The sequence below is a fragment of the Phacochoerus africanus genome, chromosome 9 (assembly GCF_016906955.1).
Source record: "Phacochoerus africanus isolate WHEZ1 chromosome 9, ROS_Pafr_v1, whole genome shotgun sequence".
NCBI classification, from domain to species: domain Eukaryota; kingdom Metazoa; phylum Chordata; class Mammalia; order Artiodactyla; family Suidae; genus Phacochoerus; species Phacochoerus africanus.
The window spans coordinates 19,339,274-19,365,976 of record NC_062552.1 but is presented as its reverse complement, the minus strand read 5'-3'; the positions used below and the strand labels follow the sequence as shown (position 1 = coordinate 19,365,976).

The following is a 26,703-nucleotide window of genomic DNA, read 5'->3' as shown; positions in this document are numbered from 1 at the left end:
AATCTATCCTGGACCAATACACTATTCCTAGTTCTATAGCTAAACAAAACTTTATGACAAAGGTGATTCTTAAAGATTTACCTTTGATAGCAGTGGTTAAATTCCCTCATGACATTAGAATTGGATCAAATTATTACCAGTGAGTCTTGATAATCCAGTATGGAGGGCAAGACGGTAAAATAAGTGAAATCCATCATCACCCAGAGGAGTTCCTATCGTGGCTCAGCGGTTAATGAATCAAACTAGCATCCATGAAGATGCCGGTTTTGATCCCTGGCCTTGCTCAGTGTGTTAAGGTTCTGGTGTTTCTGTGAGCTGTGTTATAGTTTGCAGACACAGCTTGGATCCAGAGTTGCTGTAGTGTAGGGTGGTAGCTATAGCTCCTATTTGACCCCTAGTCTGGGAACCTCCGTGTGCTTCAAGTGCGGCCCTGAAAAAAAAAGTTGGATGACATCTTTCTCCCAGAAACCACTTTTAGTCATTAGTTTCAACTTCCTTGCCCATCAATTTAACAGGCCCTCTGGGAAAAGATAGCATGTGTTGTCATCTTCATTGACCCTGATAGAAAGTTGGAAGAAAAGAGAAGCAAGAATCTGTTCTCAATGTGAACAATCAGTCCTGAGTGTGTGTTTTCAAGCCTGTATCATTCACTTCATTTAAAGCAGGTTGAATGGACACACGTACTTCCCCTCAGCATTGGTCCTAATTAAATACTGATGTCATCTTTGGAAATGCCTGAGTGCCCTGAAGACTTACACTTCCCCCTTTTCAACTTTTGAAGATACATAGGGATTACTTTGCCTTTTATCATGTCCTCAAAAAAAATCCCCTTTTAAAGATTGGCGATCTGAGTTCCCGTCGTGGCTCAGTGGTTAACGAACCTGACTAGGAACCATGAGGTTGGAGGTTTGATCCCTGGCCTTTCTCAGTGGGTTAAGGATCTGGCGTTGCCATGAGCTGTGGTGTAGGTCGCAGACATGGCTTGGATCCTGCATTGCTGTGGCTGTGGTGTAGGCTGGCGGCTACAGCTCTGATTAGACCCCCAGCCTGGGAAACTCCATATGCCACGGGAGTGGCCCTAGAAAAGGCAAAAAGACAAAAAAAATAAAATAAAAATAAAAAAATTGGCGATCTATTTTGTATCTCCATATGTAGGAATCTTTTGGAGTTTCTTCCTACTAACCACTGTTCCTTGGTGACCTCTGGACTCAATGGTCCAGTTTGGTGAAAGGATACAGAGGGGAGGTGTTCCCCAAAGGATGCCAGCTGGCTACATAGCTCATGGTATCTTGAGTGTTGTTGGTTCTGGAATGATCTTTTACTAATATATCCAGAGGCGACTGCACTTCAATGACTTTGACTTATGCTAATAAATTCTGTAAGAGACTAATACATAAAGCTGATAAAACCAGTTTATTTATGTATAAAAACCATAAGAACCAAGTGGACCTCACATTGATGGTTATTACTGCCCTCACATTTGCTCTTTCTAAAAGATTAAATAGAATCTCGTTAACCTGGAAATCAGAACAATGGTATTTGATTGGTTGCTGTCCTCACATGAAACCTCATGTGAGATTTCATCATGATACTTGAAATGGCACCCAATTTAAAAATTATGGATTGTTCTCTGGAATTTTCTGTGTAATATTTTTGGGTAACTGAAACCAAGGAAAGTGAAACCATAATTAAAGAGGGACTATCTTTCTTTTAAGAAAAGGATGCTCTTCTATATAACCACAGTGTGATAATCACAGTCAGGAAATCAACATTGAAATAATACTATCACCCAATCCTCAGGCCTCTTACAGATTTCACCAGTTGTCTCAATATTCTTGATGGTTCTGGGACCAACCCAGGAGCATGCATTGAGTTATCCATTCCGTCTTTCTCCTCCAACCTGGAATAATTCCTCAGGCCTTCTTTGTTTTTTAAAATCCTCGATAGTTTGAAAAAGTACAGTCCAGTAACTCTAGCATGTACCTCCATTTGGTTTTGTCTGTTGGTTCCTCATGGTTAGATTCTCCTGCAGGATATTTTTTGGCAGAAATATTGCAGACCATGTAAGTGATGCTGTATTCTTTTCATTGCGTGTTGCCAGAAGGCACACAATGTCAACATATACCATTTCTGGTGATGGACTTTTATTTCAGCTAGGTATTTTTCAATTCTATAATTTCTATACTGTTCTTCTTTACATCTTCCATTCCTTTGAGAGATTTTGTGTGTTTGAAGTGTGCTTGTGGTTGTTTACTGAGGCATTTTTACGATGGCTATTGTAAAGTATTTGTCAGATAATCAAAAAATTTCTGCCATCTCCATGTCCGCATCTACTGATTGTATTTTTTCATTCTTTTTGATGTCCTCCTTGTTCTTTGTATGACAAATGACCTTTGGTTGAAACCTGAACATTTTAGAAGGTATTAGATTATGATATTTGAGATCTTATTTAAGCTTCTTGTTTGAGTTGTCTTCCTCTGATAGGGGGAAGAATTAGGGGACTCTGCCTCCTGACTGTCAACTGGGGTTAGAATTTAAGTTGCTTCACTGGGACTCTCCTAATGCCTCCCTGACTGGAAGGAGTAGGAGTGCCTAATTGCTTCTCATCACCATGGCCTCTCCTGATGTCGGAGGGCAGAGTGACCTCTTATTGCTGGGTGAGTGTGGATGTCCTGATCTCCCCTGGGCCTCCTCTGATCCCCCTTTCCCCACCGCCATCCCATTGTAGGAAAAGGGGGAGAGTCCTTGTTGCTGCCAGTTGGGCTTGGATGCCAGGCTCTCCTCATGGTCTCTCTGATACCAAAGGGTAGGGGCAGGGGGCAGAAGGGCAGGGATGAAAGTCCTGGCTCCCTCCTTAGCCTTCCTTGATGCTGCTATGGTGGGGGAGCTGGGGTTCCTCGTTGCAGCCTCATGAGGGGGGAGTCTAGGCCACCCCACTAGATCTTAGTTTGTGGTGAGGAAGGGTGGGGCCATGGTTTTTGTCTGTGATGTCTGCCTGGAATAGACAGGTTATTGTGTAGAAATTCTGTCTTGCTTAAGCTGTCCCTTTCCTGGTTGTGTGGCTAGAGAGAGCTGGCTTTTGTTGTAGCTTTGTTTTTGTTTTGCCTAGACCCATGGGGATTTCTAGGTGGCTGATTTTTCTAGGATCCAGTTTGGGATAGATGAAGCAAAAAGAAAATCCAGAGAACTCACCACAGTGTTACTCTTCAGGTTCTGAGTCTCTTAGCCAATCTGCATACTTATCTCCACCTTTCAGAGTCTTCTTATGTTGGTTTTGTATACAAGGCCCAGAGTTTTCCGTTGTAGTTAGCCAGAGGAAGAGGAAAAAGTAGGCACAGAAGTCCTAGTGACGTTAATTTTTATCACTTGGTTCAGATGGTGTCTGCCACATGTTTACATTGCAAAACTAGTAAGTATTCTCTCCTTTGAAAATTAATTAGTAAGTAAATATTTTGTGGAGAAATAGATTGAGGTAATGTAAAGATCCTGTTCCTTATCAAACGTTTAGCATCCACTGATGATTCTTTCCTGAAATAATTCTTTTGATGGCCAAATCGTTTATCTGATTCCATCAGTCCATCTACATTCATTAGTTGTCACTCTGCTGTAAGGTAGAGTTTTTTCTCCTTCCTCATTTATCTATTTCTTTATGTCAATATACATTCATGGATTCCTATTTTACTCAGTGGTTTATATCACATTATTAACATTATTTATTTTGATACCCAAATCATCCAAGATTTCACTTCAAGTTGGCTTTTGTGTCTGTCTCTCTGCCTATATACTTATTTAAAACCACGAATTCACACAAAAATATCTCCAGTTCCAACCTTCACCACAGGATCTATTCCAGCCTTCTCTGTGTCTGTATCGGGAATTCCTTTCTCCAACAGTGAAGAACCTGGCCTCTGTTATCCTTGGTGTATATTCTTACATGCTCAGTCTCCTTGTATGTGATCGGTTTCCTGCCCATGCTTGGCAAATCCCTTCAGTCTTGGGACTGCCAGTCGATCCCCTTGGCCCAGAAACAGATGAAAAAAATAAAACAGAGAAGACATACTTGACCAAGAACTACATAATTGCTTACATAGTTCACTGAATTTTCTTTTTTTTTTTTTGGTTTTTTTTTAGGGGGCGGGGGTTGTTTGTTTGTTTGGCCACATCCATGGCATGCAGAAGTTCCAGGGTGAGGGATCAATCCCATGCCACAGTAGTGACAATGCCAGATCCATAACCCTTTGAGCCACCAGGGAATTCCTGAAGTTTAACTATCTTCAGATTTGGAAACAGATTCACTTTTATGGTCAATTTTTAAAATTTTTTCATTTTTTTCCAATTTAGTATGTAAAAATGGTTTTATTACAATTTAATTGACATTAAATTATTGATTCGTTATTAATTAGGTTAAAGATATTTTCAAGAATTTATTGACTATTTCCATTGCCTCTTCTGTGAATCATCTATGTCTTTTGCTCATTTTTCTATGGGGTATTTATCTTGATGTGAGGGATGACTTATTTATGAAATGGGATAGCCTGTCGTGTGTCAAGTGATTCTTGTGGTTATTTTTGTCTTAAATTTGTTTCTGGTGCTCTTTACCATGTAGAACATTTAATTTTTGTGTAGTTAAGTGCATCAATCTTTTCTTTCAGGGTTTCTGCCTATATGTTTGTTTTAGAAATATCACTCCCACTGTGAGATTATACAATCACTCACTTAAAATTTGTGCTATTAATTTCATGGCTCTATTTTTGACATTTAATGCTCTAATTCATCTGTGTTTATTCTGACATAAAGCATGATAGGCATCCAGTGACCTGGTGTTAGTTATGTCAACTTCAAGTCAGTGTCACTAAGGCTAAGTATGGATTCTCTGCAAAAATGGAATACTCATGGCCATGGAGCTGAACCAACACCACTGATGATTCCATCACTTGATTCACCTCTGTCATGCATTAAGTGATTGTGTCTACTTCAGTCTGTTTCTTTCTTTTTTTTTTGTCTTTTTTTGTTGTTGTTATTGTTGTTGTTGCTATTTCTTGGGCCGCTCCCGCGGCATATGGAGGTTCCCAGGCTAGGGGTTGAATCGGAGCTGTAGCCACCGGCCTACGCCAGAGCCACAGCAACACGGGATCCGAGCCGCGTCTGCAACCTACACCACAGCTCACGGCAACGCCGGATCCTTAACCCACTGAGCAAGGGCAGGAACTGAACCCGCAACCTCATGGTTCCTAGTCGGATTCGTTAACCACTGCGCCACGACAGGAACTCCATCAGTCTGTTTCTTTATTCTTTCAATGATCTCCTTCTTTTGGCTCTGATATCATATTGTTTTTATTTCTATAATTAAAAATAATTTTAGGGCCACACCTGCTGCATATGGAAGTTCTCAGGCTAGGGGTTGAATTGGAGCTACATCTTCCAGCCTACACTACAGCCACAGCAATGCGGAATCTGAGCCACATCTAACCTATGCAATGCTGGATCCTTAACCCACTGAGGCCAGGGATTGAACCCACATCCTCTTGGATACTAGTAGAGTTCTCAAACCACTGAGCTGCAATGGGAACTGAAAAAATGTATTTTTATTTTTTAATTTTCTTTTAAATTAAAAAATTTTTTTTTGCTTTTTAGGGCCATTCTTACAGCATATGGAGGTTCCCAGGCTAGGGGTCGAATCAGAGCTACAGCTGCCAGCCTACCCCACAGCCATAGCAATGCAGGATCCGAGCCGTGTCTGTAACCTACACCCCAGCTCATGGCAATGCTGGATCCTTAACCCACTGAGCAAGGCCAGGGATCTAACCTGCAACCTCGTGTTTCCTAGTCAGATTTATTTCCACTGTGCCACAATGGGAACTCCTCAGAAACATATTTTTATATCTGAAGGATACATCCTCCCTCTGTATTCTTTTCTCCTCCCAGCAGTTTCCTATTTTGCTGACACATTTACTTCTTACTTTAAAAATTTTTTTTAATTTTAAAAATTTATTTATTTTTTGGCTGTGCCCACGGCATGTGGAAATTCCCAGGTCTGGGATTGAACCCATGCCAGACGGTAACCAGAGCCACAGTAGTACAATGCTGAGTCCTTCACTACTAGGCCATTGAGAACTCTACACATTTACTTTTTAAAATTTACTTTAGAATTATTTTTTCGTGTTAAATAATACTACCTCACTGGAAGATACAGATTCAATAAGTCTTTTTAAAATTGTTATTAAAGTACAATTGATTTATAATGCTGTGCCAATTTCTGCTAACAAGTCTTAATATATATAAAGGGACCAAAACAGTGGCTGGTAAGGTAAATATTCAGTAAAGTTAATTATTACTTTGAAGTGACAAAAGTCCAACTTGGGTTATCTTTAGGGAAAAGGGGGACTTTATTGGTTCATGTAACTGATAGCCCTGGGGCAGAGCTGAACCAAGAGGACTAGATGGTGTTCATTCTGCCAGCAGAAGACACTGGCCACCCAGGACTCAGCCTCTAAGTTTAAAACATCCACAAGAAGAGAGGGCATCTTCCCCATAGCCTGGGCAAGGAAGCCTTGGGGAAGGTTCCAGCTGAACTGGATTCTGTCCATTGTGCATCTCTGAGCCAAATATGGTAGTGGGAGTGGATACACTGGCCTCAAGCCCCCATGGTCAAGCCTTCGAGATCAATATGGAAGTGATTCTGTCTCTAGAGGACTAGGAATGGGATATGGCTGGGAAAAGGAAAAGAAAAAGGTAGATGATAAGTATATTTCCCTATGTTTTTAAGTTCTTTCAGGTACTTCTTTGTTGCTTCCATGTAGAGCCTATGTAGGAGTTCCTGGTGGCTCATTAGGTTAAGGATCTGTTATTGTCACTGCTATGGCATGGTTGCATCTGTGGTGTGTTTGAGCTCTGGCCCAGGAATTTCTGCATGCCATGAGTGTGGCTAAAATATGTATTTTTTCATATATATATATATATATATGGCCTATGTTATTGGTAAGTCCCTATTGAAAAATTGAGAAGTTGGACTGCCAAACTTTTCCCTTGCCCACTGTGTCAGAGTTCATCTGCCCATCATGGAAATCTCTCTGTCTAGCTTATGCTGACAGGGGCTCAGTACCAAGTATTAGGGAATTCAGTGCTCATGAACTGTGAGAACTGGAGGAGCAGGCTCTAGGCCGAGTGTCCAGAGAGAACTCCCAGAGCAATGCACAGAACTGGCCTGCCAAGGTCACCCTGTAGTCAAACAGCCACTGTCCCATTTGCTAGCTCCATGTCCAACTGTCTCCTGCATGGTTTGGAAATTAGGAGGCCAGCCTTGACTCTGGAATCCAGGACCTCATTGCCTGAGCCATGCTCCTTACTAGCAAAATGGATGCCCACCCTGGGCCACCTCTACCTCTGCCCTGGAAAAGCCAAGCACTTCTATGCTGGCTGAAGGAGCAAAAGGGGAAGTGAGTTCCTCGGTAGAGTCCAGGAAAAGTAGCCTTTGTTTTCTGGACTCTAGTGTGCATCTGGGTGTGGCCCCGAGGGGTTGGATCGGATGGAGCGAGCCGGGCAACCAAGGAAGGATGCTGAAAAGAAAACCTCTACCAATGACTTGTGTATCCTTTTATTTATTTATTATTTTGGCATATGGAATTCCTGGGCCAGGGAATAGATCCAAGCCTCGGTTGCAACCTAAGCTGCTTCTGTGGCGACGCTGGATCTTTAGCCCAGTGTGCTGGGTCGGGGATGGAACCTGTATCCCAGTGTTCTCAAGACACTGCCAATTGTGTTGCGCCACAGCGGGAACTCTTGTATATCCCTTTAAAATGGAAAGGATATTTTTTAACCACCCAAAAGGTAATAATCTTAACCTTTGATCTATAAAGGATATAATCTTACTCTAAAGCACAGGTAGCAACCATAAACTAATATATATAGACACACACACATATATAGACACACACTTATATCTGATCTATATGTATGCATACATGTGTATGTATGTCTATGTTTTTCTCATTTTATTGTCCCCGAATCATTGAAAATCTTACCACAGATCAGTTCCAGGTTGCGTCTTGGATCCCATGTTCCTATGACTGTGGCTAAGCTGTGAAATAGCCTGAGGGAAATCCTGCTCTACTGGGTGGACAGAGAAAATAAAAGAAGGTGAAATTCAAAGAGATGGTTTTTGCTACTTCTTCATTAGCCTGTCTGTTTTTGGTAGGAAAGAACCTGAAGTTAAATATTTTAGGGTGTTGTTTGGATTATACGTGAATTTTTATTATTTACTTCCTTCCACCTTCCTTCCATCATGTTGTTCTAATATCCCATAGCTGGAAATTGATTGGGCTTGCTTTTCCCAGACTGTTGACTCTTGCCCCTTAACCTCTGTATTTTCCTACTCCCCAGCTGTTACTTGAACACCAGGATGCATATCAGGCTGGAGCTGTGTTTCCTGATTCGTTTTACCCCAGCATCTGTGAAAGAGGTAAGATAAGGATTTGCAGACCCAATGATGTCCCTTTTCCTTGGTTCATAGGAATAGCTAGGACTCAAAACTTGCATATAATATAACACATTTTATTTTTCACTATTGTTAATCAAAGGTTTAGTTCAGTTGCATTTTCCTTTTAACCAAAATTTACCTACTTAAGCATGGACATTCTGAAAGCTTTATTCTAAGTGCCCTTACTTGCTTTCTTGCTTTGTGGCAGAAGAGAAAACATTTTGAAAGAGATCAAAAGGCCTGAGTTTTTATTCCTTCTATGCTGTCTGTTAGCATGTGACCTCGAAAAAGCCACTTTCAGGCGGAGTCTCAGTTTCCATATCTACAGCATAGTAACATTTGGTTACTATTTAATTAATAGTAATAATTAATGCCTGCCTAGCTGCTTTACCGAATTGCGGTTAGTATTAATGCATGTTATTTTGTCAAAAGTTATGCAAATACGAGGTAGTGTTACTAGTGCACTGGGCTCCTGGGTTGTATCAGCAAGGGCTCTGGTGGGCACAGAAGATATGTTCAAGCTTAGTAGTTTGTGGGGAATTTTATGAGGGCACCTTTTACAAAGGTGTGAACAGGATATAAGAAAATTGCAAGGGTTACTACAGGGGAGGGAGGGGTTGCTGGAACTGCAGACAGAGCTGCGTGGAGAGGGTCACTTGATGGGGGCCAGACCTTGAATCAGAGTCGCAGCCAGCCCACTGCGACCCCACAGAAGGGAAGCTGGGAGGACTGAATACCCGATCCTCTCTCTCTTCTTTTTGTCTGATTTCTTGTGGGTTCTCCCCATTGGCCAAACCCAACCCACCCCAAGCCAGAGGGCAAAGAAGTCAACTGAAGCAGGTCTCTGCAGAGGAGCAGTGCAGATAGAGAAGGATGGAGAATGTACAGGGGGGAACAAATGAAAGACATCAAGTACACTGGGTCACCGCACACATCATTTTTGGAGTCTCAGGGTCATCAGCCATTATCCCATTTTAAAAGGTAAATTCAGCCATGCATTTATTTATATTTTTAGCCATACCCATGGACTGTGGAAGTTCCCAGGCTGGTAATCGAACCTGCACCACAGCAGCAACCCAAGCTGTTGCAGTGACAATGCCAGATCCTTTACCCACTGAGTCACAGGAAAACTCCAGTAATGCCTTTGAAGTCAGTAAAATGTTTAGAGCTCCTCACTCTTAGCATTATGATCCCAGATAACTAAGCTTAAACAAGATTAGAGACAGACCTGGATGACCTACTGTAAACTATAGCATAGCCGGGACCAAGGTGCTTGGGCCAGTGCACAGTGCCTGCCAGCTGCCAGCATCCAGCAAGACATGGGATGTGGCCTTCTTTTGCTTCCAGTCTGTATGATTTACAGAGGGCACAAAGAGCTTCAGTTAATCTGGCAATTTGGCTAAGTGAAGGTTTGTTGAAAGAACTACTGCTATCCTGAGTTCCTGTTGTGGCACAGCAGAAATGAATCCAACGAGCATCCATGAAGACTCTGGTTCAATCCCTGACCTCACTCAGTGAGTGAAGGATCCAGTGTTGCCGTGAGCTGTGGTGTAGGTCACAGATGTGGCTTGGATCCTGCATTGCTATGGCTGTGGCTATACCAGCAGCTGCAGCTCTGATTGGACCCCTAGCCTGGGAACCTCCGTATGCCACAGGTGTGGCCCTTAAAAGCAAAATAATAATAATAATAATAATAATAATTTTTATATATTCAAATGCTCGAAAGCCCTTGGACTATCTGCTTTTGCCTTTTGTGCCCTTGAGGAGGCTGACTGTGATGGAAAAGAAGATTAAAAAAAAAAAACAAAAACAAAAGACAGTGTCTCCCCTAGCTTTAGGGCACAGAAATTGAAAACATTTCCAGCTTCTGCTACAGCTCATCTGTTTCCAGATGCTATGAGCCCTTCTGTTGACTGGCTCTTGTGTTCTAGAGGCTTCTTTTGAATGTTGACCCAGGAAACTAAGGCTTGAAGGGAAGGCTAAGGGACACAGCAGCACAGCAGGTGGTGATGGAAGGTTTGATTGAGAATCTCTGACATTTTTTTGTTTATTAGTTTGTCTTTTTAGGGCCGAACCTACAGCTTACGGAGGTTGCCAGTCTAGGGGTAAAACTGGAACTGTAGCTGCCAGCCTACGCTACAGCCACAGCAACACCAGATCCGAGCTGCGTCTGAGACCTACACCACAGCTCACGGCAACGCCAGGTCCTTTAACCCACTGAGTGAGGCCAGGGATCAAACCTGTGTCCTCATGGACGCTAGTCAGATTCATTTCCACTGAGCCACGACGGAACTCCTTTCTGACGTTTTAAGAAGGAATCTTGAGAGGTCTGCTTTTGTCTTGTCAGGACAATTCCATGACGTATCTGAGAGGACTCACTGGACCCCATTTCTTAATGCAAGCGTGCATTACATCCGGGAGAACTATCCCCTCCCCTGGGATAAGGTAGGCACAGCCCCTAATCCTACAAATTTCCAGTCCCACACCGGCCAGGCCCTATCTTTGCACCTGCATTAACCCCATTATAATCCCCATCCCCACCCTGGACTTGGAGGGCCACTCACTATTGTGGCTTCGGTGCCAGACACAGCATGTGGAACCCAGTAGGTGGCTAGTTAATACTTGACTAAGCGATGTTTATAAAGTTTGGGGTATGGCACTTGGTCATTTTGCTTGCCTAGTAAATGAATCTGAAAGCAGTTCTGGGGCACTCGAAAACGTTTCAAAAAGTCCTTTGTGGTTTTGGGGAACTAGAAACTACAACCTACCGGTCTCCCTAATGACAGTGAATTCATATTTATGAATCCTTTTAATCATTGTTATAAAATAAGCCAAATGCACACAACTCTCATTTGCTTATTTGGCAGGACACAGAGAAGTTGGTAGCTTTCTTGTTTGGCATTGCCTCTCACATGGTGGCAGATATCAGCTGGCACGGGCTGGGTATTGAACAAGGATTCCTTAGGACAATGGGAGCTGTGAGTACCTAACTTTAGGTTGATGACTTTATAGGAATGATATTGTCATATCCAAGATCCAAAATGGACCCTTTCATGTAAAGAAAACTTTTAAGTTATTCAGATGTCACATTGCAACAAGACTCTTGACCCAAAGCAGTATTTGCTAGATTTTCATCTTTTCCTGTTCATTTCTCTTACTCTCTTGCTTCCTGGGTAAATTCGTCCATGGGGCAGAATGACTAATGCACAGAAAACAGCGATAAATGTGAAGTTCTGTTTTAGTTGCAAACAATATTTGAGAAATGTTATGTTTTATTCAAGCTGTGCATCTCAATAAAGGTATGAATACCTACTGCTTGGTTCTGTGTAAAAGTAAGTGTCACATGTTTTTGTTTTATTGCCTTTTGACTTTTCTATGTGAAGGTGCCATTTCCCCAAACTGAAAACTGTGCTCTCACCTGGTGCCTTAGCTTCTCAAAGTCCCCTCTGGTCACTCATTGATATTAATACCATTTTGTGAGGAATTTAAGTTGCACGTAGTAGAGATTTTCTAAATATCCTGTTAGATGCAAATGTCTGCCCTAGCATTACCTGTTACGAGACATTACATATACAACTCAGCTGCCAAATCCTTTTTTAACAAAAGAATAAAATTAAATGTTGCTTTGACAAGCGAGTCCATCCACTAGGCATGCTCAGCAATCGCTTGACGTAAGCTGTCATCTCCCCACCACTCACTTAATTTAGGATGGGAGTTGGGGCTTCAGTTGTGCTCTATACCAGATGGTTCTCTTTTTTTCCTCAGGTTGATTTTCACGGCTCTTATTCGGAGGCGCACCCTACTGGTGATTTCGGTACTGTTTATTTACATTTGCCAAATTTTCTCTTGGGGTAGTTATATTTCAGTTGTAATCAGCACTGTATCTAGCATATGTATTTTTAAAAACTTTTGTCACTAGCATATACCAACCAGCTTTCTATTTTAATATTGCGATTTGTGTAGCATACAGAAATACTTCATTTAACATAGAGATGTACTTTTGTAAAGGTGTATATATATTTTTGTGGAAAACACATTTTACTGTTGACTTGTATTATTTTAGAAAAGTGCTGCATTTATATCAGATTAAAATTTATTGCCTATTGTCTTCTCATTCTTTAGCTTCAACTTGGTAAAATTCATCTTTTTTTCTATAGTAAATTATCTCTATACAGAGTAGATGGTGAGTGGTGTTTATTTCAAAGAACCTTTATGATCCATTTTAAAGTAAAACCTTTTGGTTTATATAGGTGATAATTTCTTCATTCATGTGTTTCATTAAGATTTTAAGAGATCACCTTTTCTTAAAGACATGCCTGTACCTAAAATAATGAATGGAAACCTGCAACAATGTAATAATCCAGATTGTGCAAATTTGTGTTCAAAGAAGCATGCTGTGTATTGTCATTAATCCACCAAATGTAAATTTTTTTTTCATAGGAGGAGATGTATTGAGCCAGTTTGAATTTAATTTTAATTACCTCGCACGGCACTGGTAAGAGCAATGGACATTTAAATACGTGATACCTACATAGCAGTTAGGAGCTTGACCCTTTTTTCCTTAGCAAATAGAACTTACCATGTAATTAGGAGCCTTCAGTCTTCTGCATTTTTAAATTTGAAAAGTAATACTATAGGTCCAAATAGTCTAATTAGATTCCTTAGAAGAAAATTGTGAATCATGCCAAACCTATAAAATAATGTGTATTTATAAATTAAAAAAATAAGATGATGCACACCTGTGTAGCTTCCACCTACTTTAAGAAACAGCCTTACTGGAGTTCCCATCGTGGCTCAGTGGAAATGAATCTGACCAGCATCCATGAGGACACAGGTTTGATCCCTGGCCTTGCTCAGTGGGTTAAGGATCCGGCGTTGCCATGAGCTGTGGTGTAGGTCACAGACACAGACACGGCTTGGCTCGGATCCAGCATTGCTGTGGCTGTGGTGTAGGCCAGCAGCAACAGCTCAGATTCAGCCCCTAGCCTGGGAACCTCCATGTGCCACGGGTATGGTCCTAAAAAAAAAAAAAAAAAAAAAAAAAGACAAAAACAAAAAAGTAGAGCCTTACTGGTATCTTGAAGCTCCATACCTTCCCTCCTCTAGCATCTTTTCTCCCATCAGGGGTAACCACTACCATAGGTTTTCTATTAATCATTAGTTGCTTTTCTCTGTAGTTTTACTATATATAGCTGTAGCCATATGCAAAACATTATTCTGGTTAAAATTAAATTTTAAATTAGAATTAAATTTTAAAATGTGTTTTTGCTTAAAATTATTTCTCTGAAATTTAATCATATTGATAACTTGAGCTGTAGTTCATTCGTTTTCACCACTATATGGTCTTCCATTGAGCGGCTCTACCATAATGACTCTCCTTCATTCTGAGGTTGATGGATGTGTAAGTAGTGTTAAGTAGTTTTGCCTTATGTGTAGTGTTGCTGCAGACATTTTTGTACACATGTTTTTGCACCAGAAGGGAATAACTTTCAAGTAACTGACTCTGGAAATGGAATTGCTAGGTTGTAGGGTTTATGCATGTTTAATTTAACTCGGTAATCCCAGACCCCTACTCAAAATGGTCTTCCCAATTTTTACTCCCATCAGCTTTGTTCTGCTTCTTCTGGGTTCTCCCATACTTGGTACTATTCAACTCTTAAATTTTTCTCAACTATTTGGTATGTAATAGTATCTCCTTAATGTTTTCATTTTCATTTCCCAGATTACTGATGAGGTTGAATATTCTTTCATATTTTATCAATCTTTTGTGTTTCATTTTATTTTCATTTAAGATTTTTATTTTTTCCATTATTCTTGATTTACAGTATTATGTCAATTTCTACTATACAGCAAAGTGACCCAGTCTCTCATATATATATATATTTTTTTTCTTACATTATCCTCCATCATGTTCTGTCACAAGTGACTAGATAGAGGATCTCATTGCTTATCCACTCCAAATGCATTAGTTTGTGTCTATTCATTTTAAGTGAAAACATTCCATTTTTATTTAGCCTGTTTTTCTGTTGTTTTTTATTTCTCCGTATGTTCTGTCTTCTAATCGTTTGTCAATTTATCATTTATATGTTATAGATATCTTTTTGTAGTTTGTGGCATGTCTTTTTACTTATGGTATATCTTGTTAAACAGAATTTTCTCATTTTAATGTATTTGAATATGTCATTCCTTTCCTTTGCAATTTGTACTTTTGATGTCTTATTTAAGAAATCCTTCCCTACCTTGAGGGCATGAAGTTATTCTCTCACATAGCATTCTAAAATCTAAATTAAAAATAACATCTAAAGTTAGTATTTTAATCTAAAGTTTAAAAACTTTTAAAGTTAAAAATGAAACTATAAATATTTAATTTTCCTGGAGTTAATATCTTGTATATTCTGCCATAGAATTTTTTTTCCTCTAGAGATAACTGATTGTCTCAGAACCATTTATTAATAGTTTACCCTTTCCACACTGATCTGTAATGCCCTTTCTGACATAAATTGAAATTCCATATTTATGTAGGTCAGTTTTGGGGCTTTTTATCATGTTCCATTGTCTAGTTGACCCTCCCTGGGCATTACTGATTTTTAAAATTACGACAGCTTTAATTCATTTTGACATCTTCTAGGGCTATGCTTTTTTTCCCCTCAAACAGACCTTGTCTATTCTCTTGCCTTGAATTTTTTTTTTCTTTTTTCTAGGGCCCCACCCATGGCATATGGAGGTTCCCAGGCTAGGGGTCTAATTAGAGCTGTAGCCACCAGCCTACACCACAGCCACAGCAACGCAGGGTCCGAGCTGCATCTGCGACCTACACCACAGCTCACGGCAGCACCAGATCCTTACCCACTAAGCAAGACCCAGGGGTCTAACCTGCAACCTCATGGTTCCTAGTCGGATTCATTAACCACTGAGCCACAACGGGAACTCCCACCTTGAATCTTCTAAACAAAGTGCTAGGATCAAGTTGCCATGTTCTAAGAAAAATCTTGTTGGAATTTTGATTTGAATTTTATAGAATCTAGATCGGGAGAAAATTAACAGTTTTGCAGTATTAAATCTTCTTATCCATAAATATATATTTTATTTGTCTTTAATGACTTTAAAGTTTTATAAATTTTTCCATCAAGGTCCTACACATTTTTTTAGGTTTAGTTGCAGAGACTTTATATTATTTGCAGCCATAAATGGTAACTTTGGGCACCAATGTATTTTCTAATTGATTGCTGATGTATAGAAATGCAAGTGACTTTCTAATTATGATTTCGTATCTAGTGACATTTCTAAAATATCTAATTCTAATAATTCAGCAGGAGATTCTGTTGAACCTACTGTAGACTCAATTTATAACCTACAAATTGTAACAATTTTGCTTTTCCTTTTCAATCTTTATATTCTTTTTTTTTTTTTTTCCTGTATATATTGGCTACTATTTCCAGCGCAATAGAAGTGGTGATATTGAGCATGCTTTTCTTGTACCTTATCTTAGAGAAAATGCTTTCAATGTTTTATCAAGGGTAATGTTTGCTGTAGATTTTTATGTATGTCCTTTATCAAAAGAAATAGACCTCTATTTCTAGTTTGTTAGTAGTTTTTGCTATAAATTTCATGTGGAGTTCCCATCCTGGCTCTGGAGAAATGAATATGACTAGCATCCATGAGGATGCAGGTTTGATCCCTGGCCTCGCTCAGTGGGTTAAGGATCCGGCATTGCCATGAGCTGTGGTGTAGGTGGTAGTCACGACTCAGATCCTGCATGGCTGTGGCCGTGGTGTAGGCCAGCAGCTATAGCTCTGATTCGAATACTAGCCTGGGAACCTTCATGTGCCTTGGGTGTGGCCCTAAAAAAAAGACAAAAAAAAATTTCAGGGAGTTCCCGTCGTGGCGCAGTGGTTAACGAATCCAACTAGGAACCATGAGGTTGCGGGTTCGGTCCCTGCCCTTGCTCAGTGGGTTAACGATCTGGCGTTGCCGTGAGCTGTGGTGTAGGTTGCAGACGTGGCTCGGATCCCGCGTTGCTGTGGCTCTGGCGTAGGCCGGCGGCTACAGCTCCGATTCGACCCCTAGCCTGGGAACCTCCATATGCCGCGGGAGCGGCCCAAGAAATAGCAACAACAACAACAATAACAACAACAACAACAACAAAGACAAAAAAAAAAATTTCATGTGTATCAAACTCTTATTCTGCATCTGTTGAGATAGTTATTTGTCTCTTAATCTGTTAATATAGTGAATTATACTAATCTATTTGCTAATATTAAATCAACTTTACTTCCTGGGACAAAACCAGTTTTGCAGTGGCGTATCATTTTTTTTATATTCATTGCATCTCTTCTTGCTGTTTAGGGTTTTTGCATCTATTTCTATGAATTAGCTTGTATTGCAATTTTCCTTTATCCATGTTTGGTTTTGGTACTAAGGTTATCCTGGCTTTGGGAAAGCAGGTGGGGAGTGTGTCTTTCTTTCTTAGTCTCTGGATGTCTGTGTAAGGTTATAATTTTAATTTGAACGTTTGGTGGAATTTGTCTATAAAGCTCTCTAAGCCTAATGTTTTACAAAGTAGAGGCTTTAAAAAAAACTTCTTTAATTATTTTAGGGTTATTCAGTTTTTCAATTTCTTCATAAAGAGTTTTTAATTCTTTTTTATTAATTTTTATGTTTTACCTTTTTCATAGTTTTATATTTTTCTAGGACTTTTCCATTTTTGTCTTTTTTTTTAACATTTTGCTATAAAGTAGTTCACATATTTCACAATATCATTATTTTTTCTCTTGTTTTATTTGTACTTATATTCCCTTGTTATCATAATGTTATTTATCCTGTATTATCTTATATTTTTGAATAATTAATCTTGTCTGATATTTAAAATTTTTATTTATTTATTTATCTATTTACTTTTGTCTTTTTAAGGCCACACCCATGCATATGGACGTTCCCAGGCTAGGGGTCAAATAGGAGCTGTAGCCACTAGCCTATGCCACGGCCACAGCAACACAGGATCCAAGCTGTGTGTGCTACAGCTCATGGCAATGCTGGATCCTTAACCCACTGATCGAGGCCAGGAATTGAACCTGCGTCCTCATGGATGCTAGTCAGATTTGTTTCCTCTGAGCCACGATGGGAACTCCAGTTTTATTATTTAAAAAAAAATAAACTTCTGCCTTTATTGATCCTCTTTATTGTATATTCTATTTCTCTTTCATTACTTTTACTCATTTATTTTCTTCTACTTTCAGGGAGGTTTCTGTGAAATTCAAGTTTTGATCTAAATTCTAACATTTTTATTAATTTTTAAATCATTTATATTTTTATCAATTTTTTGTCTGTGCCTAAAGAATGCTAGTGCCATCCGAATTTTAGTTTAATGTTTTATATATATATACATATACACTAGCTCAAGCTTATTAAATTTACTGCTCAAATCAGAAGATTTGTAAGCTCTAAGTGATTGTAAAGTCAGTCCAACAATTACTGAGAGAAATTTGTTTAAAAACATCTCTCCAATGATGATGAATTTTTTCAGTTGCTCCATGTGAATATGTCAAAGTTTGCTCTCCATATATTTGAAGATATGTTGTTAGGTACATTCAAATTTCAAAATCTTACATCTTTTGGTGCATTAACCTTTTATCATGATGTAGTAATTCTCTTTTTATCTAACAATGCTTGTTGCATTATCTGCTCTGTCCGATATTACTGTAGTTACACTGTTCTTGTTTGTTTTTTTCTTTGAATGTTTACTAAGCAGACAGAAAGTGACTATCCTTAGCCCCTGAGCATGAAGAGCTGGGAGTTGAGAGGAGAGCTTAACAGAACAAAGGAGATGTAGAGCTGGGAGCTTGGCATGTTTCCCATTCCCATCTCTGGTCCCAGGTGCCTCCCAGCTAAGGGAAGCCCAGAACCAACAAGTCACTCCCAGATTAGATGAGGCCAGCTGGCCTTTAGATGCCCCAGGAAGAGGCGGTGGCACCAATGACACCCTAACTTTCCACACAGTCATCTTCACTGGATTAGTGTCCATTTTAAACTGTGTGTTGGGGTCAGGGATCTGATCTTCTTTCAGTTATGTTCTTGAATTGCTTGAGGCTTGCATTAAACGGCATTGCTCCAGAGCCGGTTTATCTTGCCTTCTGCAGGCTACCTCAAGACACTATTAACTCGGGACTACATGAAGTTACCTTCAACTCTTGGCCTTTTTCAGACTACACAGAGAGCATGAATGCAAGACCAAACATTTGAAGGGCTGGATGGTGGTTACCAATTCTAGAGGGAGGTATTTTTCCCCCTCTCTATTCATTGCCAAGATGAAGACAAGCAGATTTCTTTGCTGTCCTTGCTAGTGTGTTGGGTTTATTTCTAGCTAATACTCATACAGAAGGTGTAGCCTTTAATGTAGAGTTTCCTCTGAGATGGCTCACTTTGAGTAGTTCCTACACTTTATCTCCTGCCACCTGCATACCACACAACCATAAAAATAAAACCCCAAACCCCCAGAGTCCCTCAGCTTGGTGTATGTCTTCAGGGCAAAAGCTGGCTTTCTCACTTTCTCACTTACCTCCCAGATTTTCAAGTTTCAAGTTGTTTTTGGCTTTTGGAAAAATTTATTTTTCTTGCTAGCTTGGTGATTCATCTAAAAAAATATTTTTGTATTTTGTCTAGACTTTTAAGCTATATTTAATGGGAGAACCATTCTGATGGGCTTATATTATAAAATAAAAAAAAATGGATATCTCAATAGATGCCTTCTTATAAATATAGTAAAATCAGGTTTTATTAGTTACCGTTTCTGTCTGGTATAGTCTAAGTTTTTTGAAATAAAGATAAAAGATTATTTGATTCAGTATAAATCTAATTTTTAAGATGCTGTTCTTCTTCCAATTGGAATAACTAAAATCTGTGACCAAAAGCTTGACTTAGAATTTTTTTTTACTTACCTTACACTGTGTACTCTGAAAGAAGGATATTGGTATAAGGAGTCATTTTTAGTGTTGTTTTTTTTTTAAACTGATGCTTGAAGAATAATTAAACTCAAAGGAATAAAAATACTTTACTGCTCTTGAACTCTGAATTCACAAAACTAAACACCTCTTTTACGTTTTCTAGTTTTCTGTCTTTGAATGTACCTTCATAAATATTTGATAAAGTACCTTTTGTTCGCTGTGCAGCATTGGGCAAATTAATGAACTTTTCTGTGCCTTTCCTGTATGTGAGATGGGAGTATGAGAGTATCAATATCAACAACTTCCAGGGTTGTCGGTTGGGTTAAATAAATAATGCATATCAAGTTCTTTGCATGGTGTCTGGCCCATAATCATCCTGGCTACCTAGTGGTTTCTGCTGTCATTATCTTTTGAGAATCAAAACAACTCTTATTTGATGCTAATGTTTTTCTCAGGTACGTGCCTGTTGAAGATCTACTGGAAATTTACAAGAAACTCTATGGCCAATCAGTCATCACCAAAAACGCCATTGTTGACTGTTCATACCTTCAGTTCTTGGAAATGTAAGGCTAACTAGAGGAATATTTGCAACTGACTTGGTTGTGACTGCCTTAGCACACATTCTGATATTTTAGTTTTCTGAGAGGGTGGATGTTAGATTTACGGATTTTGCTTGTTCAAAGGCAATTGCACGACAGTGGATACATGTTGCTGAGACTTTTTCTTTCCTGATTTGCTTCGTTTCTTTGTGGCAACCACAACTCAGTCAGAATTGTTGTTTCTGTTGCAGGTATGGTGAGGTGCTAGCTATTTCCAAGGTAAAAGTGTCATTCTTCAAAAATCTACATTTAAAGAGCTATAAAGATACCAAGAAAGCACCTCATTCCTTTATTTATTGACTTCTTTCTCCATAGCTTTATCCCACTTTTTCTTTGAAGTCCCCGTTTCTGGTGGAACAATTTCAAGAATACTTTCTAGGAGGACTGGATGATATGGCGTTTTGGTCCACGAATATTTACCATCTAACCAGTTTTATGTTAGAGAATGGCACCAGGTGAGTTATCACTTTCTCGCTCATTCCCTGCCTTGCTACGTCTGGCCCCAACATAACTCTCAGGTTTTCCGGCTGATCAAATAAAGGGGTGAAAGAAAGTCTCAGGAAGGAAAAGAATGGAAACTGTCATCTCAGAACTCCAACTAGCTCCCATCCAGATAGATGTGTTGATGTCTCCCCTGTTTTAGGGATGGAGAGGTAGATCATGCCAAGTTCGTGTTCTGGGAGAGATGGCACAGGTGGGAAAGAATCTGCTTCCATGGCAGCCCTGCGTCTATTTCTTTTGGGAGAACTGGTACTGTGGGCTGGGGTACTGGTACAGTGGGCTGTGTCTATTTCTTTTGGGAGAACTGGTACTGTGGGCTGGGGTACCTACTCCCTACAGGTTCCCGCCATGGATGTGGCAATTCTCTTCTCCATCCCGACTGACCGCTCAAAGTTCAAGAGTTCCTAGGGTGCTTCCCATGACCTCCAACTCCAAAATAAAATCAGAAACGAATGTGTTGGTGAAGCACAGCCTTCTGTTGGGATTTGCTATCTAGCCCAGATGAGACAGATGTTCAACCTCAGCTCCTTTTTTGCTCGTCCCCAGCACACCCAGCACAAATGTCAACCAGAGACTCGGAAGCTATGGAGACCAGGGTAGACTGGTCTGGTCCCAGCTTCCAGCTGGAGTAGACATTTCGGCTCTTACAGAATCTACCCAGGCTCTGAGGGAGCCAGGGTTCTCTCAGAACCCTTTTCCAGTCATACCGCTGAGGCAGCAGCCCTCCTACTATGCTGAAATGAGCTGGGTAGGGATGGGTCTGGATAGAGACAGTGAGGGGCAGCTCCTGCCACAGGGAAAGGGCGGAGGTGGGAGCTTAAGCTGCAGCCACAGCAGTGGGAAAGCGGGTTCTGTGGCGGGAGGTGCACGTAGTTCTAGGTGAGGATCACAGGAGGGTCGGGGTTTATAAGCGCAATGGCCTGTAATAGACATAGTCCAGAATAGTATATACCTTTTAGAAGAGGTTACTTTGCCCCTAAAATATGCTAGTATTCAAATAATGTTAACCAGTTATACATTGTTTTACTTTATACACACAATATGTATATGTATATGTGTGTATTATGTATGTGGGTATATACACGTATATGTATTGTTGACAATTTATCATGAAGGGGGATTTTGTTTCAAATTTGAAACAACAAAATTTTTTGAAACAAAATTTGAAACAAAATCCCCCTTGATGATAAATTCAACCTTAGCCTGGTAAATATTAAACTTGCTTTTAAGACTCAGTGAGGAACAGTTTGACAGACAGAAATTATCCAATGTAAATGACACTTTTTTATTTTTTATTTTTTCGTCCTTTTTTTTTTTTTTTTTTTTTTTTTTTTTGCTGTTTCTAGGGCTGTACCTGTGGCACATGGAGGTTCCCAGGCTAGGGGTCTAATCGGAGCTGTAGCCACCGGCCTACGGCAGAGCCACAGCAACGCGGGATCTGAGCTGCGTCTGTGACCTACACCACAGCTCACGGCAACGCCAGATCCTTAACCCATTGAGCAAGGCCAGGGATCGAACCCGAAATCTCATGGTTCCTAGCTGGAGTCATTAACCACTGAGCCACCGTGGGAATTCCATAAATGACACTTAAAAAAAAAAAATCTTTTTAGGGCTGCCCCCATAGCATATGGAGGTTCCCAGGGTACAGATCCAATCGAAGCTGTGGCTGCCAGCCTATGCCACAGCAACACAGAATCCAAGCTGAGTCTGCGACCTATACCACAGCTCACGGCAACACCAGATCTTTAACCCACTGAGCAAGGCCAGGGATCAAACCCGAAATCTCATGGTTCCTAGCTGGAGTCGTTAACCACTGAGCCACAATGGGAACTCCTAAATGCCACTTTTAATAGTGAAAATAAACCTTAATTAAAATCCCAATCTCTTCTATGGCTGTGGGTTTTTAGGTACATATGAGTTGTAAGAGAGGATGAGCTTTAGAATTTGAGAGGCCTGCCACTCCCTACTGAGTTAACTCCAGCAAATAGCAGTTTCTGCGTCTATAAAGTGTAAACAGTAATAATTCTTTTTCACAGGGTGGTTGTGTGGAATAAACAAGATCACTTATGTAAAAGGTTTAGTAAGTAATATAGGAAGTGCTTGATAAATGTTGGATACTGGTATTATCACTAGAAGGAAGTTAAGTTTGTATTGGAGGGATTCATAACACATGGCCATGTTAGAATGACCTGCATTTATTTGTTTTATAACGTCCATGTGTACTGATCCTTAAATTGGAAAACAATTTTGGTGTTTGGACAACCTAGCCAAAAGCAAATAGCTAAGGAAAGTTATGTAGCTGGACTTTATCCTTTTTTTAAATTTACAATGTTGTGTTAATTTCTGCCACACTGTGAAGTTAGACACGTATATATTATACGTATATATACATGTTTAAGTCAGTTATACGTACATAGGCATTCCTTTTAAAAAATACATGTAGCTGGACCTTATTCTATGTGTTTTCTTTTTGTGTTTTAGGGCCGCACCCATGGCATATGGAGGTTCCCAGGCTAGGGATTGAACTGGAGCTGTAGCCACCAGCCCTACACCACAGCCACAGCAACATGGGCTCTGAGCTGCATCTGCAACCTACACCACAGCTCACGGCAATGCCAGATCCTTAACCTACTGAGCAAGGCTGGGGATTGAACCTGTGTCCTCACGGATACTAGTCAGATTCATTTCCACTGAGCCACGACAGGAACTCCTGGACCTTATTCTTTAATTAGGAGGAAATAACTGAGAAGGGACAGATTTTTTTGTCTCTTGATCTGTCTTAATTTATCCAGGCAGAAAATTCCATGAATTGACTGCATCTTTATACATATATGCAAAGAAAGGTTTCTCAGCATTTATAAAACTTTATGAGAAATTTGGAGAAGGCTCCAAAGAAAGACAACACCAATTCATGACAGAAAGAAAAACATATTTCAGGAGTTCCCGTCATGGCTCAGTGGTTAACGAATCCAACTAGGAACCATGAGGTTGCGGGTTCAATTCCTGCCCTTGCTCAGTGGGTTAACCAATCTGGCGTTGCCGTGAGCTGTGATGTAGGCTGCAGACTTGGCTCGGATCCCTTGTTGCTGTGGCTCTGGCGTAGGCTGGCAGCTACAGCTCCGATTCGACCCCTAGCCTGGGAACCTCCATATGCCGCGGGAGCAGCCCAAGAAATGGCAAAACAAACAAACAAAAAAAAAACAAAAAAAAACACATTTTCACATTATACCATTTCTTAACTTACTAAAATCTGACCTTCCAAAGATATTACTTGAAACTTGTATTTTCCTAAAGAAACCGTGTGATAACAGTAAAGTTTCCAGCCAGAATTCTCCTTTACTCAAAAGGTATTTGTGATGATCATTGTGCAACCATAAATGTAATAAATTCATTGAGTAATTTAAAAAAAGGTATTTGTCAGGGTAGTGCTAATCTTGTAAGGCTACCATCTAAATCCTGGTGGTGGAGAAAAGAGCATTTGAGGAAAAACCTTCTCTTCTGCTTAAAGCTGGTCCTAAGAAGGATTTGATGGGAAAAGTTTGCCTTTAGCTCCTTCCCCCCTCTTTTCTAAATTTCTTTTCCTCGATCCAGGTCCCATATTCCATTCATACTGCTCTGAAATCCTCAGTGACCTCCAGACGCATCATCCTCTCCTTCAAAATAGTCTTCGTTGTAGAAAAGGCTCTTGTAATGTAACACCCACTGCTCTGTTCAGAGTTAGGGGGAGGTTCACCTGTCCCTTGTAAAAAGGGATACTTAACTACCTATTTAATGGTGGAATTGGTAGATTTTTGTTTTTTAGAGGAATGAGATTGAGAAATTAAGACATTGAGCATAGGTGGGCAGAAGGTGGCACAGTGGGAATCCATTTCTTTCAATCTCTAACTCTGTAATGGTTCCTTGCGGGGTGGTGAGGAAGGCTGAGTCTGGGGTTACCAGCTCTGTAGGGCTGCCTGTGTGACCCTAATACCACCTGCTTCTCCATCCTGATCAAGTAGGACTCAGGTAGGTCCCTTACAGGTCCTATCTGGCTAAGTCATAGGCACATCTGCACTAGGACTTTTGGAGGTGGTTACAAGTGCATCACTGATTCTCAGTAACATCCATGCTTGAAAAGAAGGTAGAAAGATGCCTCACTCATTTGACTGTTTCCCCAGTGACTGCATCCTACCTGAGAACCCTCTGTTCATCGCATGTGGCGGCCAACAAAACAACACTCAGGGGTAAGTGGATTCCAAAATGGCTCACAGGAAAACATCTTTCTTGGCGGTTGGGGGTGCTCAAGAGATTCTGAAAGCCTAGACTTTGTAGACAGAAGTTCAAATCCCAGGGCTGCCATTTACAACTATGTGATTGTATTTTTTTGTTTGTTTGTTCTTTTTAGGGCCGTGCCCATGGCACATGGAAGTTCCCAGGCTAGGGTTCAAATCAGAGCTGCAGGTGCCAGCCTACACCACAGCCATAGCAAAACAGAATCCAAGCTGCATCTGTGACCTATATTGCAGCTCACGGCAATACCGGATCCTTAGCCCACTGAGCAAGGCCAGGGATCAAACCCACATCCTCATGGATAGTAGTTGAGTTCATTACCATTGAGTCACAACAGGAACTCTGTGTAATTTTAAACAAGTTGCCTAATTTTTTTCTTCTGAGCTGCAGCTTCCTCCTTTGGCAATTTGGGAAAAATACACATCCATACTCCCGGAACTATGGTATGGATTATGTGCAAGAATGAATATGGAGCAACAAGCATATTAGTAAGTTGCTCTCTAGATAGTACGTGATAGGTAGTAGTATTATCATCATTGTGATTACTCATAAACCTTCCCCAACTCCACCCTGGAAAAAGTACTTATCAAGAGACAAGGGTGACGAGAAGCCCTCTCAGGTAGTTTCAGAGGAGGAGGGCCAGAGCATCCAGTTTGTATTGTAAAAGGTGGTATTACCTGCTGGAGTCTGATCCCAGGCACCAACCACTCATTTGTGCACTTGATAATTGTGTTAATCCTATAAATATTATTACTAATAAAATAGGACAATAAAATAGTATTTCTTTTTCATTAGGTGCCAGGAACTAGTTCAGGTGTTTAGAGACCTCATGGTGAACAAGACAAACAGTTCTGCTCTCAGAGGATGGGTGACCTGGTGGGTGGATGGGTGCTGATTGAGAACTTGTAAATAGCCTGAAGTATTAGGAAAGAAAGGTATGGGGTGCCCGAGACTTACCGCAGAGTGTCCTAACTCAGTCACAGGAGGCTTCCTGCGGAGAAGTGATGCTTCAATACTTAATGTTTAATTTTTACTATTTAATATTCAATGTTTAAGGGTGAGCAAGAGTCAGAAGCTCAAAAAGAGGGCATTTCCATATAAAAGATGCTAGCGCGTGAGAGATTTCAGAGCTTCGAAAGAATTGATAATGTGTAGAAAGGGTTCAGGAAAACCCTCACTGTTTATTTGAGTTTGGTAAGTTCTGTTTTAACTGAATTGAATGCCTTTAGATTGAGTTTGGAACCTTTAGATTGTCTACACTGGCTGGTGTCTTAGGCAGGTCCCCTTTGTTCATTGGGTACCCAGCTTCCACTTTAAGCCTTTCTGAAGCCTGTCTGGCTTTTTTTTTTTTTTTTTTGGTCTTTTTGGGGCCACTCCCAAGGCATACAGAAGTCTAGAGTTCGAATAGGAGCTACAGCTGCCAGCCACAGCCACAGCAACACCAGATCTCAACTGCATCTGTGACCTATACCATAGCTCTTGGCAACGCCAGATCCTTAACCCGTTCAGAAAGGCTAAGGATCAAACCCTCAATCCCGTGGATACCGGTGGGGTTTGTTAACCACTGAGCCACGGAGGGAACTCCCTGTCTGGCTTCTTTAGGCATCTGGTTTGTAGACTAGTTAAAATACATGGTTTTGAAAATGTATTTTTATTGTATAATTAATTCTCTAATGTCTTTAAAGATAAATCATTATACCTGCCTTCTGGTTTCCTGAACAGCTCTGGCCATTTCTGACCACTTCTTGGCAATTTGTATGAAGTGTTGTAACTTTTGATTTTTTAAAAAAGTAACCTGGAAGGAATTCAAATCTTTTGTGTTTCATAAAACTTTGAGGCTGACGAAGTATTTTTGTTAAGGACAGGCTTTTCAACCTTGAAAATGTGCTTATTAAAACATGTTTTGGAGTTCCCGTCT

General features: G+C 40.3%; 1 protein-coding gene across 1 annotated transcript in view; it reads left to right on the top strand.

The window, feature by feature from the left end:
• GPLD1 (glycosylphosphatidylinositol specific phospholipase D1) overlaps positions 1–26,703 on the top strand; it is a 54,377-nt gene that overhangs the window by 4,600 nt on the left and 23,074 nt on the right. Inside the window, exons 3-11 of the mRNA XM_047794867.1 lie at positions 8,380–8,458; positions 10,824–10,921; positions 11,344–11,454; positions 12,242–12,290; positions 12,917–12,971; positions 19,872–19,979; positions 20,207–20,234; positions 20,331–20,470; positions 24,674–24,739. Of these exons, the coding sequence (XP_047650823.1) occupies positions 8,380–8,458; positions 10,824–10,921; positions 11,344–11,454; positions 12,242–12,290; positions 12,917–12,971; positions 19,872–19,979; positions 20,207–20,234; positions 20,331–20,470; positions 24,674–24,739 (734 nt within the window). The remainder of the gene's footprint in view (positions 1–8,379; positions 8,459–10,823; positions 10,922–11,343; positions 11,455–12,241; positions 12,291–12,916; positions 12,972–19,871; positions 19,980–20,206; positions 20,235–20,330; positions 20,471–24,673; positions 24,740–26,703) is intronic.